At 37.7% G+C, this 20,915-nt stretch overlaps 1 protein-coding gene across 2 annotated transcripts in view; it reads right to left on the bottom strand.

Moving 5' to 3' along the window:
• Positions 1 to 20,915, bottom strand: part of LOC121387821 (krev interaction trapped protein 1-like) — a 42,582-nt gene that overhangs the window by 6,744 nt on the left and 14,923 nt on the right. For both annotated transcript variants that reach the window (XM_041519040.1, XM_041519039.1), the window contains exons 10-16: positions 18,401 to 18,502; positions 16,217 to 16,283; positions 15,381 to 15,535; positions 12,790 to 12,956; positions 11,411 to 11,534; positions 8,490 to 8,582; positions 2,349 to 2,420 (exon numbers count right to left, since the gene is read on the bottom strand). In XM_041519040.1, the coding sequence (XP_041374974.1) occupies positions 2,349 to 2,420; positions 8,490 to 8,582; positions 11,411 to 11,534; positions 12,790 to 12,956; positions 15,381 to 15,535; positions 16,217 to 16,283; positions 18,401 to 18,502 (780 nt within the window). The remainder of the gene's footprint in view (positions 1 to 2,348; positions 2,421 to 8,489; positions 8,583 to 11,410; positions 11,535 to 12,789; positions 12,957 to 15,380; positions 15,536 to 16,216; positions 16,284 to 18,400; positions 18,503 to 20,915) is intronic.

Below are 20,915 nucleotides of genomic sequence, written 5' to 3'. Positions count from 1 at the left end.
TTCATGATTTCAATTCTGTAAAATGTGTTTAAAAGCTCATTCCTGGTTGGAGAATATTATCTGGTTGTTGATGTATAATGTCAATATAAATGACAAACCATTTGGTTATTGTGACAAAAAGAAGAAACCTGCTACATTTGTTTTCTATCAGCAGCAAGGGATCTTTTATATATGTACTTTTCCCACAGACAGGATAGCACATACCATGGTCTTTGATATGCACGTACCAATCACTAGTTGGGACTATAAAAAAATAAAAAAACAGAGAATGGAGCACTGGGGGGGGGTGGGGGGGGTTGGAGGTCAATCCTGTGACCCAACCATCTTAGGCAAGCACTGAGCCAAAGGTAGTAAAGCGATACTAACTGATACTACTAATAAAAGCAGAAAGCTTCTTTTTTCTTACATGCTCTATTACTAAAGTCCGAACCAAAATGTTAACAACTACGATAAACTACTCTTCTACCTTTATTTTTTGTTAGATTTTACCCACATTTTTCCAGACAGAAATCTTGAAAAAACCTATTACAATGACACAGATTCCACATACTAGATGATAACTGTCACCTATATCGACTTCGCTGAGATCGCATAGGGCAAAAAGCAGGTAACTGTGTGCTTGCTGCCATTTTGACTTTTTATGGAATACTCTCCAAGAGGGGTGAAAGGATAGGACTTAATCTAACAACGTCATAACATATGATATAAAAGCAACCGTGATGACGTCATATTAATTTTTATTATTATTAGTAGTAGTTTTAAAGATAACACTAGAGAACATAGATTTTATATTAATTATATCACAAACTTTGGAGGCTTTCATCCCTCTTGAAGAGTATTCCATAAAAAAAAAAAATGGCAGACGGCAGAAAACTGCATGTATTTTACCCTATGCGATCTCAGCGAAGTCGATACTGGCAACATTGTTACAGTCTAGTATTTGGAATCTGTGTCACTGTAATGTTTTTTTCACAACTTGTGTCTGGACAAAATTTGGGTGAAATGTAACAGTAATTAAAGGTAGAAGAGTAATTTATCTTAGTTGTTAACAATCTGGTTCGGACTTTAAGCTAGATATTAATCTAATAAGGTGAGAATCTCATGCAAATGTGGCAAATGTGTTGCTGATATTTTGATTTTGATGCAGGCATTTTTAAAGGTGCTGTATCAAAAGTTGCATAATTAGCAAAACTATGTATGAACTTTTGTTATGAAAATGTAAATATAATACCTTGAACATTTGAATTACAAGAAAATATAATTAAACATTTTCATTTATTAGAAGACAAACCAAATTATTGGTAAATATTTCAAGGATGACCGACAGTTTTACCACAAACACTACAGCTTTTTTCATCCATGATTCTTTAAAATTTGTTTTGTTTAGGGACACCACTAGAGCACATTGATTCCTTAACATTCGGTAATTGGATGTCAAACATTTCTTAATTCTGACACACAGTCTTCAACTAAAGTTTGTTTTGTTTAATGACACTACTAGAGCACATTGATCAGCTATTGGATGTTAACATTTTGGTAATTCTAACCGAGGAAACCCGCTACATTTTTCCACTAGCAGCAAGGGATCTTTTATATGCACTATCCCACAGACAGGATAGCACATACCATGGCCTTTAGTATACCAGTCGTGCTGCAGTGGCTTGGACGAGAAATAGCCCAGTGGGCCGACCGACAGGGATCGATCCCAGATCGACCGCACATCAAGTGAACGCTTTACCACTGGGCCACATCCCACCTGAGATCTTTTACATGCAATTTACCACTGACAGTCACAAGACACTGCTTGGGAGATTGGGGCCACTGAGGAGATTGAATCCTGTGAACAGAGACACCTCAAGTGAACGCCCTACTGACTGAGCAAGATCCCACCCCCGTCTGAATGTTTGATGTCACCCTTATCATGTACATTTTATTTTCCACCCAAGAACTGGATGCTGATTTGATAGCTAGGAGATGCAGTTTTTTCTGTTTACTTTTAATTTCAATTTTAACCCACAATTCTTGAGGAAGTGACTGATTCCATCAAGTCACAGGACATTAACATTTCGATATTCCCGACTATATTATACTATTCCCGACTATATTATACTATTCCCAACTATATTATACTATTCCCGATTATACTATTCCCAACTATATTATACTATTCCCAACTATATTATGCAAAGAACATGTATTACTTAACTTACTTAATCCACAACACAAAAAGAACATGTATAATTTGTGGTGGGTTTTTGAGTTTGTTTGGGGATTTTTACATAAAATTAACCAGATTTGGCACTTGCAACTGTGATAATGCACCTTTAACAATGTGTTTCATTACTGACCTTCGTTTCTTCATCAATGATATGAATGCCAACATCGTTCACTCCTATGTGGCAACGGACCGGTCGGGATCCCTGCAAACAAAACAAGGATGAAGATAACATGGATAATTTTCTTCTATTTCCATGACTACCGTACTTAACCTGACCTCTGAACATGCAGCACTTTGGTTGAACATTACCAGGGGCCTAACTACGTGTACTCATTTGAGTACAAAATGTTTCTGCTTATACGCAATTTAGCTATTTGTGTGCACTTTTTTTTTCAACAATCGCACTAAATCCTCAACGTTACGTATTAACGCTCCATTTTAGGGGAACCCCCAATGTCATTCAAAGCTTGGGTTTCATGAAGATATGACAGTCGTAATAACGTCATACGAATATGACCAATACAAGCGTTTGTAAGAAAATAAGTTTTACAGATTGGAATTACTAGTGACTGAATGGTACGATTTTGAGTGGTTTCGCTATTTTCTTGAGTACACATTTCAAAAGTCTAGTTACACCCCTGATTACTAATGCATCTCAATGTGTTTGAAGAAAATCTTGTCATAAAAAAATTGTACTATTTACAAAATATGGATTTCAAGTGAAATTATGGTAAAATATATTACGTTTATTGTGTATGAAGCCAAAATAAGGGTGCTAAAAGTGACTGCTGTCGACCTTAATACTATGGACTGGCCTAAACGGCTATAATTTTTCATTATGTCGTGGGCATCATGTTTGAGACTCAAGATAGCTACTTCAGTCTTTCTCTTTCACATGTTAAAAGTCTGGATGACTTATCTTTTGCCATAGTTGAGATTATTACCTTTCAATTATGTACGAAAAGAAAGAAATGTTTTATTTATCGACACGCTCAACCCATTTTAATTAAGGCTATATGGTGTTGGAAATATGGTTAAGGATTGCACGTATAATGATTATGAGAGAGGAAACCTCAGTGCCATTCCATACACTAGCCTTTTAGATTAGCAGCTAGGGATCTTGTATGTGCACCATCCCACAGACAGGATAGTATAGGTGCACTGCTTGTGATGAGAAATACCCCAAAGGTTTATCAATTTAAAAAAAATTCTAAATCAATATAGTCTCAAAAATGTTTTGTGTTGTATTGAACATCTGTTATAAAATATATTATCAGCACTTGTTGATAAAAGCCTCGGATTTCATACTTTTATCAACTCGTGCTGATATATAGAGGTTATTACCAGAGTGGTTTTCGGTATCGTCAATATCATATATTAGGAATACAAATTGTATTATGCGAGCATAATACATTATTTTTATTCCTAATATATGATATTGACGATACCGAAATACACGAGGGTAATAATCTCTTTATCATATAAGCTCAAGCTTAATATGTGTTTTTGTAAACTGAACACACAACTTTAATTCCAGTCCGCCATTACTAGATATTCAAATGACGTAAGAATATGTGGCGCAGTGTATTTTTGAATGGAAATGACGTCAAACTCGAATGACGTAATTTTGGATGTCCTTACATCAAAATAAAGTTATGCCTAACGTTTTTTGTTTTCTGAACGCTGGACAGCTTTCAGTGTTAAATTGCCATTGAAAAGTTTTTATTTGATGACTATGAATGCATACATCAATCATGGAGTGTCACCCAAGTACGTTTGCTTAAATGTCAATAAACCTAGTGCCGAGACTTCGACTAATTTACATCTAATTTGCAAAGTTATCAAATTCTTAAATTATGTGATCTGAAAAATATCACATACTTTGATTGCACTGATAATATATATGATAAATTATGATATCACAAGACACTCGGTTTTAAGATGTTATCGACTAATAAAATATTTCTACGATCAAACTTACATATTAAATATATTTTCTTGTTTAGAATATTAGTGGCTGTATATTAAACGTGTTTCTGATCATTCTAATATTTGTACTAGGTTAATTTTCATTTTATTTCCTAAAAGATATTTTTTCATACGTACGAAATTATTTGAAGACAAAATCCAGTTTGGGCTTCTTACAAATATTAAGACAACCAGAAACACATTGAATATACAGACATTGATATTCTAAACAAGAAAATATATTTAATATGTAAGTTTAATCGTAGAAATATTTTATTAGTCAGAAACATCTTACAATGCAGCAAACTCAGGAATGTCCCTTTAAAAAAGGTCTGTAAAAAATGTCCAGTATTGAGGGAGTTTCGGTTTTCATAATGTCCAGTACTGAGGGAATTTCGGTTTTCATAATGTCCAGTACTGAGGGAATTTCGGTTTTCTTAATGTCCAGTACTGAGGGGATTTCGGTTTTCATAATGTCCAGTTTTGAGGGAATTTCGGTTTTCATAATGTCCAGTACTGAGGGAATTTCGGTTTTCATAATGTCCAGTACTGAGGGAACTTCGGTTTCCATAATGGCCAGTATTGAGGGAATTTCGGTTTTCATAATGGCCTGTTTTGAGAGGTTTCTCTGTACAATAAAATCATTAATCATTAACTCTTAGTTGTTTTTTCAATCTTGTAATATCGTCTTCAGGGTTCGAATTTTACCAAGGCAACGACAGCAAGTGCAATGTTTGCCCTCATTATTATTATTATTGTGTCCCAAAAATCGAACAGTGGCTACAGCAAGAAAAATGCCATAGTTTCTCAACCTGGTGTGCCACCATGCCCTTCCCATACATTCCATGTTGTGGGTGTAAGAAATAGTAAAAGAAATAGTAAAATGATCATTGGTAAGATGATAAAAAGCATCCGTACCCAACAAACTGCATAGACTAGAGCCCAATGCACCAGGTCAAATCATTTTTTGTCTGAGAAAACTTGATAGAAAGTAATTTTGAAGGAAAAGTTTGCCTTGGTGCCCCTCCATCTTGCCTTGGTACCCTAATTTCAGTTATTAAATCGAAGGTAATACTTGCCTTGGTGCCCCAATTTCTGTTATTAAACCAAAGGTAACACTTGCCTTGATGCCTCAATTTCTGTTATTAAACCAAAGGTAACACTTGCCTTGATGCCTCAATTTCAGTTATTAGACCGAAGGTAACACTTGTCGAGCCCCAATTTCTGTTATTAAACCGAAGGTAACACTTGCCTTGATGCCCCAATTTCTGTTATTAAACCAAAGGTAACACTTGCTGTGCCCCAATTTCAGTTATTAAACCGAAGGTAACACTTGCTGTGCCCCAATTTCAGTTATTAAACCGAAGGTAACACTTGCTGTACCCCAATTTCTGTTATTAAACCATAGGTAACACTTGCTGTGCCTCAATTTCTGTTATTAAAACGAAGGTAACACTTGCCGAGCCCCAATTTCATTATTAAACCAAAGGTAACACTTGCCGAGCCCCAATTTCTGTTATTAAACCAAAGGTAACACTGTTAATTTCTGTTATTAAACCAAAGGTAACACTTGCTGTGCCCCAATTTCTGTTATTAAACCAAAGGTAACACTTGCTGTGCCCCAATTTCTGTTATTAAACCAAAGGTAACACTTGCCGAGCCCCAATTTCAGTTATTAAACCAAAGGTAACACTTGCCGAGCCCCAATTTCTGTTATTAAACCAAAGGTAACACTTGCCGAGCCCCAATTTCTGTTATTAAACCAAAGGTAACACTTGCCGAGCCCCAATTTCAGTTATTAAACCAAAGGTAACACTTGCCGAGCCCCAATTTCTGTTATTAAACCAAAGGTAACACTTGCCGAGCCCCAATTTCTGTTATTAAACCAAAGGTAACACTTGCTGTGCCCCAATTATTAAACCAAAGGTAACACTTGCCGAGCCCCAATTTCTGTTATTAAACCAAAGGTAACACTTGCCGAGCCCCAATTTCTGTTATTAAACCAAAGGTAACACTTGCCGAGCCCCAATTTCTGTTATTAAACCAAAGGTAACACTTGCCGAGCCCCAATTTCTGTTATTAAACCAAAGGTAACACTTGCTGAGCCCCAATTTCTGTTATTAAACCAAAGGTAACACTTGCTGTGCCCCAATTTCTGTTATTAAACCAAAGGTAACACTTGCCGAGCCCCAATTTCTGTTATTAAACCAAAGGTAACACTTGCCGAGCCCCAATTTCTGTTATTAAACCAAAGGTAACACTTGCCGAGCCCCAATTTCTGTTATTAAACCAAAGGTAACACTTGCCGAGCCCCAATTTCTGTTATTAAACCAAAGGTAACACTTGCCGAGCCCCAATTTCTGTTATTAAACCAAAGGTAACACTTGCCGAGCCCCAATTTCTGTTATTAAACCAAAGGTAACACTTGCTGTGCCCCAATTTCTGTTATTAAACCAAAGGTAACACTTGCTGTGCCCCAATTTCTGTTATTAAACCACACAATTAAACCAAAGGTAACACTTGCCGAGCCCCAATTTCTGTTATTAAACCAAAGGTAACACTTGCTGTACCCCAATTTCTGTTATTAAACCAAAGGTAACACCCCAATTGCTGTTAAACCCAATTTCTGTTATTAAACCGAAGGTAACACTTGCTGTGCCCCAATTTCTGTTATTAAAACCGAGCCCCAATTTCTGTTAAGGTAACACTTGCCGAGCCCCAATTTCTGTTATTAAACCAAAGGTAACACTTGCTGTGCCCCAATTTCTGTTATTAAACCAAAGGTAACACTTGCCGAGCCCCAATTTCTGTTATTAAACCAAAGGTAACACTTGCCGAGCCCCAATTTCTGTTATTAAACCAAAGGTAACACTTGCCGAGCCCCAATTTCTGTTATTAAACCAAAGGTAACACTTGCCGAGCCCCAATTTCTGTTATTAAACCAAAGGTAACACTTGCCGAGCCCCAATTTCTGTTATTAAACCAAAGGTAACACTTGCTGTGCCCCAATTTCTGTTATTAAACCAAAGGTAACACTTGCTGTGCCCCAATTTCTGTTATTAAACCGAAGGTAACACTTGCCGAGCCCCAATTTCTGTTATTAAACCAAAGGTAACACTTGCTGTGCCCCAATTTCTGTTATTAAACCGAAGGTAACACTTGCTGTGCCCCAATTTCTGTTATTAAACCGAAGGTAACACTTGCCGAGCCCCAATTTCTGTTATTAAACCAAAGGTAACACTTGCTGTGCCCCAATTTCTGTTATTAAACCAAAGGTAACACTTGCCGAGCCCCAATTTCTGTTATTAAACCAAAGGTAACACTTGCTGTGCCCCAATTTCTGTTATTAAACCAAAGGTAACACTTGCCGAGCCCTAATTTCAGTTATTAAACCAAAGGTAACACTTGCCGAGCCCCAATTTCTGTTATTAAACTGAAGGTAACACTTGCTGTGCCCCAATTTCTGTTATTAAACCAAAGGTAAAACTTGCCGAGCCCTAAATTTCAGTTATTAAACCAAAGGTAACACTTGCCTTGGTGCCCCAATTTCAGTTATTAAACCGAAGGTAACACTTGCTGTGCCCCAATTTCAGTTATTAAACCGAAGGTAACACTTGCCTTGGTGCCCCAGTTTATGTTATTAACCCAAAGGTAACACTTTTCGTGTCCCAAAGAAATTTAAAATCGACCACAGGCCTCGGTGGTGTCATGGTTAAGCCATCAGACATCAGACTGGTAGGTAATGGGTTCACAACCCGGTACCGGCTCCCACCCAGAGAGCAAATTTTAAGACTCAATGGGTAGGTGTACACAACACTGACTTCTCTCTCACTAACCACTAACACTGTCCTGGACAGACAGCCCAGATAGCCGAGGTGTATGCCCAGGACAGCGTGTTTGAACCGTAATTGGATATAAGGACATACGTTGAAATGAATGAAAAATCGACCCTTGCGTCTTACCTTACAGGGTGGGCGGCATGTAGCCCAGTGGCAGAGCGTTCGCTTGATGCGTGGTCAGTCTAGGATTGATTCCCGTCGGTGGACCCATTGGGTTATTTCTCGATCCAGCCAGTGCTCCACAACTGGTGTAACAAAGGCTGTGGTATGTACTATCCTGTCTGTGGGATGATGCATATAAAAGATCCCTTGCTACTACTCGAAAAGAGTAGTCCATGAAGTGGCGACAGCGGGTTTCCTCTCTCAGTATATTTGTGTGGTCCTTAACCACATGTCCGACACCATATAACCATAAATAAAATGTGTTGAGAGCGTCGTTAAATAAATGATTTCCTATTTCTTACCCTACTGGAATCTTTGATGAGGCTGCCGGTGAAGAACGCTGACCCATAAACAGTCAGATTCTGACACTGAGATAAAAACTGTCTTTTCAGGGTCTGAAACAAAGAGAGAGCAGGGGGGTGCACTTTCAAGTAAACGACAAATATTATTGTAATAACATTCTTTATTCTATAACTTACCCATGATATCCATGTCATAAACTCATGTGATAATTTAGTGTATTAACCCGGTTAATAATGGTATACAAATTTAAAGGTATATGCAAATTTGTAAGGTCTCTAGTTGCTGTCAATGGGTCATTTCTGTACAAATCAACAAGACCTGTATACCTGAGCATAACATTTTTATAAGATTTAGTTAAAATGTGTGACATCAAACTAATTTGTGCTAATCGTGATGATGTCATATTACAGATGGAGATGACTTTAGAACTGTAATTTACTAAATATTGAATGAAAATCTTCTTGTAGAAGTGTTATAGGATAAATAGAATTAGTTACTCATGTTTGTTAATATGTAAAAGATCAACCTCGTCTAGTTAATCAGTATTTGTTTCGGCAGAGCCTTGACAAATACTGATTAACGTAGACTCGGCCGATATTTTCCATACTAAAAAACACTTATGATGAATCCTCTATTTCTTATCCATGTGGTTCGAGTTAATAATAATCATACGAAGCACACGTGTTAGAACAAGTGTAATGACGTAATTTTGGGAGGTGACGTCAACATGATGTTGCTTCTCCAGTTCTAGCTCAGACTGTGCATGTGGAATATGACGTCATTTCGTCAACTCCTACTTGTGGTTGAAACATTTTGAGACGATCCTCGTTATTCATAAATTAAAAAAAAAAAAACCAATATGGATAATAAAGAAATCATTACACTCGCGTGCGAGTCATATTGATTTTATGAAACTCGTGTCAGGATTCATGTATTACACTCGCTCTCACTCGGGACATACAAGCTTGCATAATAATCTCTATTTATTACCTACGTGGTTTACAATACACGGTTACATAAACATTGTATTCTCCCACGCTATCTTTATGACATGGGCCATAACAATATCAAGCAAACTGTTATGGCCACGTATGACGCAGGGATCAAAGCGACCCATGACAAAAAAAAGCTGAAATATGTTTCAGCTGATGACATACACCTTTATTTTATTTTTTTCCAAAAGGCGGCTAACTTTCATCTCTGATGAGTGGCGGAACTTAGCCCAGTGGTATCGCACTCACTTGATGTGTGGTTGGTTTGGGATCGATAAAATGTTAATACTCATGCCAATTTCTGCCGTGAAGAGATTAAATACATGTCGTACTCTAATGTTGACATTCTTCAGATACACCCGCAAACTGGGCTACTGTTTCTCAAGGTGACGTGTGTGCTGTGACCAGTCAAGCATTGTTAATCCTCAGCCAGAATCATTTCAGTAATGCCAGAAAATACTAATTAATAATTTAATTTTAGTATGATGGCACATTATCAACTACTTAATAATATCACGTTTTTGATGAAACATACAACAGGAAGTAGTATTTTATATTGAAATATTATGATTAGAACAGAGTGTAAAATTTGGAATTTTGCCAATTGAACGCAGAAAGTGGCAAAACGTTACGAAATGTACCCATAATTTTTTTACTCCACCAATTTTTAACAAACTTCGCCCCTCTCTCCTGAGAAGGGAGAAGTCACTTCTCCTACTTTTTCAGTTCTAGATTAGGGCCTGCTTAGAGTAAGAATAATATCCATGCCATGGTATTTCTACATTACTTACAGCAGGGGTGAGATCTTTGCATTGTATTAACATTAGTTACAGCGAGGTGAGATCTTTGTCATGATATTTACATTACTTACAGTGAGAGTGAGATATCTGACATGATATTTACATTACTTACAGTGAGGGTGAGATATCTGACATGATATTTACATTACTTACAGTGAGGGTGAAATATCTGACATGATATTTACATAACTTACAGTGAGGGTTAGATATCTGACATGATATTTACATTACTTACAGTGAGGGTGAGATATCTGACATGATATTTACATAACTTACAGTGAGGGTGAGATATCTGACATGATATTTACATAACTTACAGTGAGGGTGAGATATCTGACATGATATTTACATAACTTACAGTGAGGGTGAGATATCTGACATGATATTTGCATTACTTACAGCAGGGGTCAGATCTTTCTCATGATATTTACATTACTTACAGTGAGGGTGAGATATCTGACATGATATTTACATAACTTACAGTGAGGGTGAGATATCTGACATGATATTTACATTACTTACAGCAGGGGTCAGATCTTTCTCATGATATTTACATTACTTACAGTGAGGGTGAGATATCTGACATGATATTTACATTACTTACAGTGAGAGTGAGATATCTGACATGATATTTACATTACTTACAGTGAGGGTGAGATATCTGTCATGATATTTACATTACTTACAGTGAGAGTGAGATATCTGACATATTTACATTACTTACAGTGAGGGTGAGATATCTGACATGATATTTACATTACTTACAGCAGGGGTCAGATCTTTGTCATGATATTTACATTACTTACAGTGAGGGTGAGATATCTGACATGATATTTACATTACTTACAGCAGGGGTCAGATCTTTGTCATGATATTTACATTACTTACAGTGAGGGTGAGATATCTGACATATTTACATTACTTACAGCAGGGGTCAGATCTTTGCCATGATATTTACATTACTTACAGCAGGGGTCAGATCTTTGTCATGATATTTACATTACTTACAGTGAGGGTGAGATATCTGACATATTTACATTACTTACAGTGAGGGTGAGATATCTGACATGATATTTACATTACTTACAGCAGGGGTCAGATCTTTGTCATGATATTTACATTACTTACAGCAGGGGTCAGATCTTTGCCATGATATTTGTTGTTGAACTCCTTGACAATTTTACTTGACCAGTGACCGTGACCTTTAGATGACAACAGAGGGGATGGTAAAAGATCATGAAGATTCTTCTCCCTGGAAAAAAAAATACATATGCATGTTCAATTTTAGAACTGTAGCACTAATCACAAATAAAGAAATAATTTTAATAAAAACACAACAGTTGCTATAAGCACAACAATAAACACACAAGAGTTGAAATACACTCAACAGACCTTTAAATACAGACACAACAGACTTTAACAGACTTTAACCGACACAACAGACATAACAGACTTTAACAGACATAACCGACACAACAGACTTTAACAGACACATCAGACTTTAACAGACATAACAGACACAACAGACTTTAACAGACATAACAGACTTTAACAGACATAACAGACACAACAGACTTTAACCAACACAACAGACTTTAACCGACACAACAGACTTTAACAGACACAACAGACTTTAATAGACATAACAGACATAACAGACTTTAACAGACATAACAGACATAACTGACTTTAACCGACACAACAGACTTCAACAGACTTTAACAGACACAACAGACTTTAAAAGATATAACACACGATAACAGACACAACAGACTTTAACAGACACAACAGAGCTGCAACAGACATCACAGAGCTGCAGCAGACATACACATCAGAACTGCAACAGACATACACATCAGAGTTGCAACAGACACATCTGAGCTGCAACAGACAGACACATCAGAACTGCAACAGACATACACATCAGAGTTGCAACATACACATCAGAGCTGCAACAGACATACACATCAGAGCTGCAACAGACATACACATCTGAGCTGCAACATACACATCAGAGCTGCAACAGACACATCAGAGCTGTATCAGACACAACACAGATCCATAACAAACACAACATATCTGTAAAAGGAGGGTTTGACATCTATTAGCCTTCGGTCCCAGCTAGTGAAGTTCTGGTCTGGGCTAGTGGAAATATCCACCTGTATTACTATAATACACAGAGCTCTAGCCAAAGGATACCGTCAGCTATAACACACAGCTATAACACACAGCTATAACACACAGCTATAACACACAGCTATAACACACAGCTATAACACGCCACTTACTTTGACAAAAACGCTTTGGCCTAGCTGCTCTCCAGGTTTCCGTCAGCTATAACACACAGCTATAACACCCCACTTACTTTGACAGAAACGCTTTGGCCTGGCTGCTCTCCAGGTTTCCGTCAGCTATAACACTAAGCTATAACACACAGCTATGACACACATCTATAACACACAGCTATGACATACAGCTATAACACACAGCTATAACACGCCACTTACTTTGACAGAAATGCTTTGGCCTGGCTGCTCTCCAGGTTTCCGTGTTTCAGCCGCAGCAGCATGGCGGCGAAGTTGATGGCATCCTGGTCAGAACATGGGTAGAGGGCGCTGATGTAGTTGTGGTGGGCCTCGTGGAACAGCAGGTCGATGGCGCGTGGGTGCAGCAGCTGGACAAACAGAGTTAAACCCGTCTAAGAAAACGTGATGCCAGCAGACAATGCAGTTTACATGTCAGTGTGTCTATATTTTTCCGAATTTTATACAAAATATTAAGTTCAAGTTTAAATAGATGAAAGGAAAAAAGTACCATTCATCAAATATATTATTAAAAAAATATGTTATATGTTATATTTATTGTATATGAAGCTACCAAAAATATGTCATGTCATATTTATTGTATATGAAAGAAAAAAAGGAAATTTTTTATTTCATTTCTTCTTCTTCTGCGTTCAAGTTATAGTTGATCACGATTTAGATTTGGAGTCCGGTTGTGGTGATAAAAAACGCTGTCTCTGTCAAGTCTTCTTTGGAACCCCAAAGCTTGACAGCCAGTGTTGCTACGTTCGGCCAGTGCTTTATCCTGGCTTCATTTAATTTATACTTATTGTATATGAAGCCAAAATGGAAGGTGCGGTCAGTTCTGTCATCAACCTAAGTTAAAGTAAAGTTAAGTTTGTTTTGTTTAACAACACCACTAGAGCACATTGATTATTTAATCATCGGCTATTGGATGTCAAACATTTGGTAATTTTAAAATATTATTATTGTTATATTTTTTCATTAGTAGCAAGGGATCTTTCATACGTGTTAACCCATACAGGATAGCACATACCACGGCCTTTGATGTACCAGTTGTGGTGCACTCGCTAAAGCGAGAAACAGCCCAATAGCCCTATTGACGGAGATTGATCCCAGACCGACTGTGATTCAGGCGAGTGCTCTGCCACTGGGCTATGTCTGGGCTACGTACCTGTATAAATAAGTTAAACCTTGTCGGTGTGTTTATATTTTTCATAATTTTAGACCAAACATTAACTTCTTTTTTTTTTTCTTTTTTTTTTTTTACTTTTATTACCCCAGATCACTGGCAATGTCAAGGTTGGGGTGCCTCGAGTCATCGTCTTACAAATGTACAATAATAATAAAATTATAACTTATTTCATATTAACTATTAAGTTTAAACAGATAAAAGGAAGAAAGTACCATTCATCAAGTATATCATTAAAAAAGATGTTATTATGTTATATTTATTGGAAATGAAGCTAACAAAAAATATGTTATATAATTACAAACTTCCCACCACTATAGGATTTAATACTCTATTCTGATTGGACGACGTCACTTTAAAACTGTATATTTTCCTGCAATAAACCTCAGAAGTTGAAGTCATTACATAAAGCAGATTTTGAAAAGAACATTAGAAACTGATTTTGGTGTATTTTTAACTAAAGAAAAGTGTTGTTTGTAATTATAAAAATTGTTGCTCGTATTTTTGTGTGAATTTATTGATGTATAACAGTCACAAATTCAGTATAAAATTGCTACACTACTTAATATTTTACAATTTGTGACTGTAATACATCGATAAATTCGCAACAAACAATTCTTATATTTATTGTATATCATGGTTCATACAGAATTTTAAGAGCTTTTTAAGGACTTTTTAGGGTTAATGTAAGTAAAATTTTGAGACTAAAACTTAACAGTGGGTTTCCTCTCTGAGACCATGTGTCAAAATGTTACCAAATGTTTGACATCCAATAGCTGATGATTGATAAATCAAAGTGCTCTACCACGGCCTTTGATATACCAGTCGTGGTGCACGGGCTGCAATGAGTCAACTTTAGAAATAGCCCACTGGGCCCACCAACGGGAATCGATCCCAAACCGACCATGCATCAAGCAAGCACTTTACCACTGGGCTACGCCCCACCCCTCTTAACAAGAAAACCTAATAAGTTTCCAATTAGTAGCCAGGGATCTTTTACATGCACCATCCCACAGACAGGATAGTACATACCACAGCCTTTGATATACTAGTCGTAGTGTACTGGCTGGAACGAGAAATAGCCCATTGAGCCCATCGACGCGAATCGATCCCAAACCGACCATGCATCAAGTGAGCACTTTACCACTGGGCTACGTTCTATATGCACCAAGAAGGATATACTTAAAAATTCCTTTACGAAGCCCGTAGTTTTCCGAAAACACCCGAGTAAGTTTCCACCAAAATACCAAAATAAATATGGTCTCATTTCACATTTAATTTCGAGAATTTAATGAAAATGCCGCAATATAATGCAACTAGACTTAACATAAATGAAATCGTTTATTTAACGACACACTCAACACATTTTATTTACGGTTATATGGCGTCAGATATATGGTTAAGGACCACAGATATTGAGAGAGGAAACCCGCTGTCACCACTTCATGGGCTACTCTTTTTCGATTAGCAGCAAGGGATCTTTTATATGCACCATCCCACAGACAGGATAGTACATACCACGGCCTTTGATATACCAATCGTGGTACACTGGCTGGAACGAGAAATAGCCCAATGGAGAGTTGTGAGAAATGAATGTGCGTACCTGTTTCTCCGTCTGTATGCTCATCTTGGCATTCCGTCTCCACTTGAGCATGGGCGTCTCGGTCACGGGATTGGCGTCGGTCAGCATGCGTATGGTGCGGGCCTGCCAGTTGTTCATGTGAGTCGTCGGCTTGTGTTCCGGCTTCAGCTGGAGCTCTGGAAACAAACGAAAGGAAGGATGCTTCAAAGACACGTCACATTTACATTACCTTTAAAGAGGGCATTCTCAAAGTTGTATAATGATCGAAAATATTTATTAGGTTTTTTTCTTGTGAAATGTAAACATTAAACCTAGAATTACAAGTTAAAGTCTGACGCCATATAACCGTAAATAAAATGTGATGAGTGCGTCGTTAAATAAAAAATTTTTTAAAAAAAAAACACTTGTATGTTCGGCCCTCGATGATTCTCTGACATGTAGTCTTCAGATGAAACCATCTATATTTTTCACATTAGCAGCAAGGTATCGTTTATATGCACTTTTCCGTAGACAAACAGCACATACCATGGCATTTGAAATATCAGTACTGGAGCACTGGATAGGAAGGGAGGGGAGGGAACCAGTGATCACACAAAAGAGGTTCACTCCTCAGATCCTAAATCCCATCCCATCCTCTACCATAGGTTATCTCAACACCTAAAATATTTTACTGGTTCCTGGTGTCGTCATTCGATTTGACCTAAAAATCCGAACCAAATTGTTAACAACTACGATAAATTTATCGTAGTTGTGGACAATATGGTTCAGACTTTAATGCACAAAAACACCAGCCTAGCAAGCATTTTGTTTTCTGCTATGCTGGCTGAACTCCAAACAGGCCTACAAACTCAGCTCACCTAGACTTTTTGAGCAGATCCAAATGGTGAATATATCGGAATACGGTTCATAAGGCATTCCCAGCTCCTATAAAGGAAAACAGAAATGAACAGACACAAACAAAACACATATTACTAATCTAGTTTAAAGTCAACTGTAGAAAACTTTTTAAAAAGTAACGTTTGTTTTGTTTAACAACACCACTAGAGCACATTTATTTATTAATCATCAGCTATTGGATGTAAAAAAAAATGGTAATTTTAACATATAGTCTTAGAGAGAAAACCAGCTTCATTTTTCCATTAGTAGCAAGGGATTTGTTATATGCGCCATCCCATAAACAGGATAGCACATACCATGACTATTGATATGCCAGTCGTGGTGCACTGGCTGGAACGGGAAATAGCCCAATAGGCCAACCAATGGGGATCATGATTTGTCATAATGAACACTGGTGGCAGGATATAAGAGATAATCTTCCTTAAATGTGTTTACTTACATTCATCATATGTTTGCTGACGTAAATGACCTACCAGTGTTTTTGCGAGAAAGAAATTTTTGGGTATAGTGCTATGGAATTGAATGCAACCACAGTCAACAGTAGGTGTGTGTGGGGGGGGGCCCTCCCCAAGAAAGAAAATGGGTTAGGTTTAGGGTTATGGTTAAAAACAAATTACAAAATAATGATAAGAGTAATTAATTTTGTCAAAAAGTTAACTTAAAAAAACAAAATCTGCTGAATAATGTGGGTATGGCGCAATACGTTTTTTACCCTCTGGCAGAAACCCTGCCCACTGACAGCAAAACAAATATTAACATGGGTCAATAATGGTAAACATAAAATGGGTTTATGCTATTTCTGACATGGATATTATGGTAAGTTATAGGATAAAAGGTGATAATCTTCCTCAAAAGTGAATACTCACATTCACCATCTGTTTGTTGAGGTAATGACCCACAGACAGCAAAACAAATATAGTCAGTACAAATGGTAGATATCAAACAGTTTATGACATGGATATTATGGGTACATTATATACTGTGCCAAATAAGTTTAGCAATTACGTACAAGATATGAAATACAGACAACCTGATTGGATGTTGAATTTATATGTACACATTATTTCATTGATACAGCATTTCTGAATGTAGCCAGCAGTAACACGTTGTCACGGTGTCAACATCGTCACTTTAATGTCAACTGATGAAACGGAGGGGTACATCTACCAAAGTGTTGAGAGAGGCTCAATAATGTGTGTGTGCACCAGTGGCATTGATGACAGCTGTACATCATTGTCTCATGCTTCTAATGAGACCATTAATCTCAGGAACAGTAATTGCGTTCCATTCCCGGTTCAGAGCAATTTGTAGGTCATGGACATTAAGGATATGAGGATGGTTTTCGCGTACCCTAAGGCCCAGTAGGTCCCATGCATGCTCAATTGGGGACAAGTCAGGGGACTTTGGTGGCCAGTTCAACACTTGGATGTGGTTCCGCTCAAGAAGATTAGTGGTTAGCCTAGCGGTATGTGGTCTAGCGTTGTCATGTTGAAAGAGAAAGCCAGGATGCTGCTGCAGGAATGGAATGACCACTGGTGTAATGATCTCGTCGCAGTATCGTTGAGCAGTCATGTTTCCGTGAATGAAAACGAGATCTGTTTTACCTCCACCATGAATGCCGGCCCAGACCATGTCACTACCACCGCCATATCGTTAAGCCGTCCCACTGCTTCATGACGTTGATTTTCCGTTAAGCCAGGACGGCGACCCATTATAACAGGATAAATTCTTCCTTTTCTTTTTGGATAATGTTGGTTCAGTGCAACAAAATGTGATTTCAATACACACAGCGGCGTGCAATATGACAAATGGTGTTCTTTTCATTACCCAAAGCGACAGGGCATATGCAACTAACATATTACCAAGTTTTATCACTTTATTTTAATTTATTTGGAAGCAACAGTCATTTACAAAAACTTGCTAAACTTTTTTGGTTAAGTATATGTAATGAAAAAAGTGACAGTCTTCTTGACGCATGGTTACTCACGACCATCATCTGTTTGTTGAGGTAATGACCCACTGACAGCAAAACTAATATTAACTCAGTCAGTAATGGTAGACATCAAAGGGTTTATGACATGGATATTATGGGTACATTATATATAATAAAACAGTGACAATCTTGGTGAAGTGAGGTTACTCACATCCATCATCTGTTTGTTGAGCTGATGTACTTCAGTTTCCTCGTCACACGTCAGTTTGTGAGATTCACCGTCCATCAGAAACACCTCCAAGATTTCAAAATACTGAAAAATAATATATACACTTGTATTAAACACCTCCAAGATTTCAAAATACTGAAAAATAACATACACATATGTATTAAACACCTCCAAGATTTCAAAATACTGAAAAATAATATACACACATGTATTAAACACCTCCAAGATTTCAAAATACTGAAAAATAATATACACACATGTATTAAACACCTCCAAGATTTCAAAATACTGAAAAATAATATACACACATGTATTAAACACCTCCAAGATTTCAAAATACTGAAAAATAATATACATATATAATGGAAATCAGGAAATGTTAGCTAGAGGCCATCCAAGACGCTATTGGTTCTATTGGATGTCTAAAATCATGGTAATTCTGACATATAGTCTTAGAAAGGAGGAGGAGGGAAATGTTTTATTTAACAACACACTCAACACATTTTATTTACGGTTATATGGCATCAGACATATGGTTGAGGACCACACAAATACTGAGAGAGAAAACCCGCTATATTGTTCCACTAGGGATCTTTTAAATGTACGATCCCAGACTGGATACCGCATACCACAACCTTTGATATACCAGTCGTGGTGAACTGGCTGGAGCGAGAAAAAGCCCAATCAGCCCAATGACGGGGATTGATCCCAAACCGCACATACATCACGCGAGCACTTTACCACTGGGCTACATCCTGCCCCTTTTGCAGGATGATTATGATTTACATCTCATTTCATGAAGGATGGAAGGAAATGTTTTATTTAACGACGCACTCAACACATTTTATTTACAGTTACATGGCGTCAAACATAGACATTGAGAGGAAACCCGCTGCCACTTCATGGGCTACTCTTTTCGATTAGCAGCAAGGGATTTTTTATATGCATCATCCCACAGACAGGAGAGTACATAGCACAGTCTTTGTTACACTAAGTGGTGCAACAAACTGGCTGGAACGAGAAATAGCCCAATAGGCCCACCGACGGGAATCGATCCTAGATCGATCGCGCATCAGGCGAGTGCTGTACCACTGAGCTACGTCCCTCCACTCATTTCATGAAGCCAGCAATTTCATATCACAATGCCAGGGGCATGTGCGGGTTTTCTTTTTTCTACATGGTTTAAATAAATATTTATTTTTATGGGTAGTGTGTATGTAAAAAGAAAAGGGAGGGTGGGCAAGATCTGTTGGCACATAATAAAGTATAGATAAGATCAGAAATTGCTGGCAAGGACCCCCTCCCTCCCCACCCTCCAGATGTCCATGATCCTTCCCCACCCCACCAAAAGTTATTAATTGTGGAATAAACTGAATAGGGAGGATCTGAAATTGCTGGCAAGTGCTCCCTTGCTCCCCACCCCACTCCCTTATTCATTGTGGAACAGCCCAAATGGAAAGTTTGTTTTGTTTAAGGACACCACTAGAGCACATTGATTTATTTATCATCGGCTATTGGATGTCAAACATTTGGTAATTCTGACATATAGTCTTAGAGAGAGGAAAACTGCTACATTTTTTCATTAGGGATCTTTTAAATGTACGATACCAGACAGGATACCACATACCACGGCCTTTGATATACTAGTCGTGGTTCACTGGCTGGAATGAAAAATAGCCCCATGGGCCCACCGACAGGGATCAATACCAAACCGGCCACGCATCAAGCATGCACTTTACCACTGGGCTATGTGTCTAGCACCCCACCCACCCAGCCTGAACGTATGATAAGAACACAGGGCTTGTCGAATTTTCATAAAAATCAACTAAACAAGGGATCAGAGGTTTTTTTAATTTATTAGTCACAATTAAACATTCACTAACCTTACTTTGAGCAAATACAATTTTACTAATAGTAATAATCAGATATGTCACCTAAAGAGGGAGATAGAGCTTAAAAACCTTAAGATTGGGGGTGGCGACAGGGGGCAGGATATTCATATTTACAAAATAGACTCAAATGCAGCATCTGACAAGGGTCTTTTTTCCATTAGCCATCGGGCTAGTTATAGCAGTTATTTACTAGCCCAATTTTGAATATCACTAGCCATAGGAGTGGGGCTACAGTAATCTAGAAGCCCTGTCTGGCATGGCAATAGTAGTTATTTACTAGTCCAACATTGAATATCACTAGCCATGGGAGTAGGGCTACTATAATCTAGAAGCACTGTCTGGCACGACAATAGTAGTTATTTACCAGCCCAACTTTGAATATCAGTAGCCATAGGAGTGGGGCTACCATTATCTAGAAGCCCTGTCTGGCACTGCAATAGCAGTTATTTACCATCCCAACTTCGAATATCACTAGTCATAAGAGTGGGGTTATCATAATCTAGAAGCCCTGTCTGGTATGGCAATAGTAGTTATTTACCAGCCCAACTTTGAATATCACTAGCCATAGGAGTGGGGCTATCATAATCTAGAAGCCCTGTCTGACA

Source organism: Gigantopelta aegis, chromosome 13, assembly GCF_016097555.1.
Source record: "Gigantopelta aegis isolate Gae_Host chromosome 13, Gae_host_genome, whole genome shotgun sequence".
NCBI classification, from domain to species: domain Eukaryota; kingdom Metazoa; phylum Mollusca; class Gastropoda; order Neomphalida; family Peltospiridae; genus Gigantopelta; species Gigantopelta aegis.
Note: the sequence above shows the minus strand (reverse complement) of the source record. Positions and strands in the feature narration are given on the sequence as shown.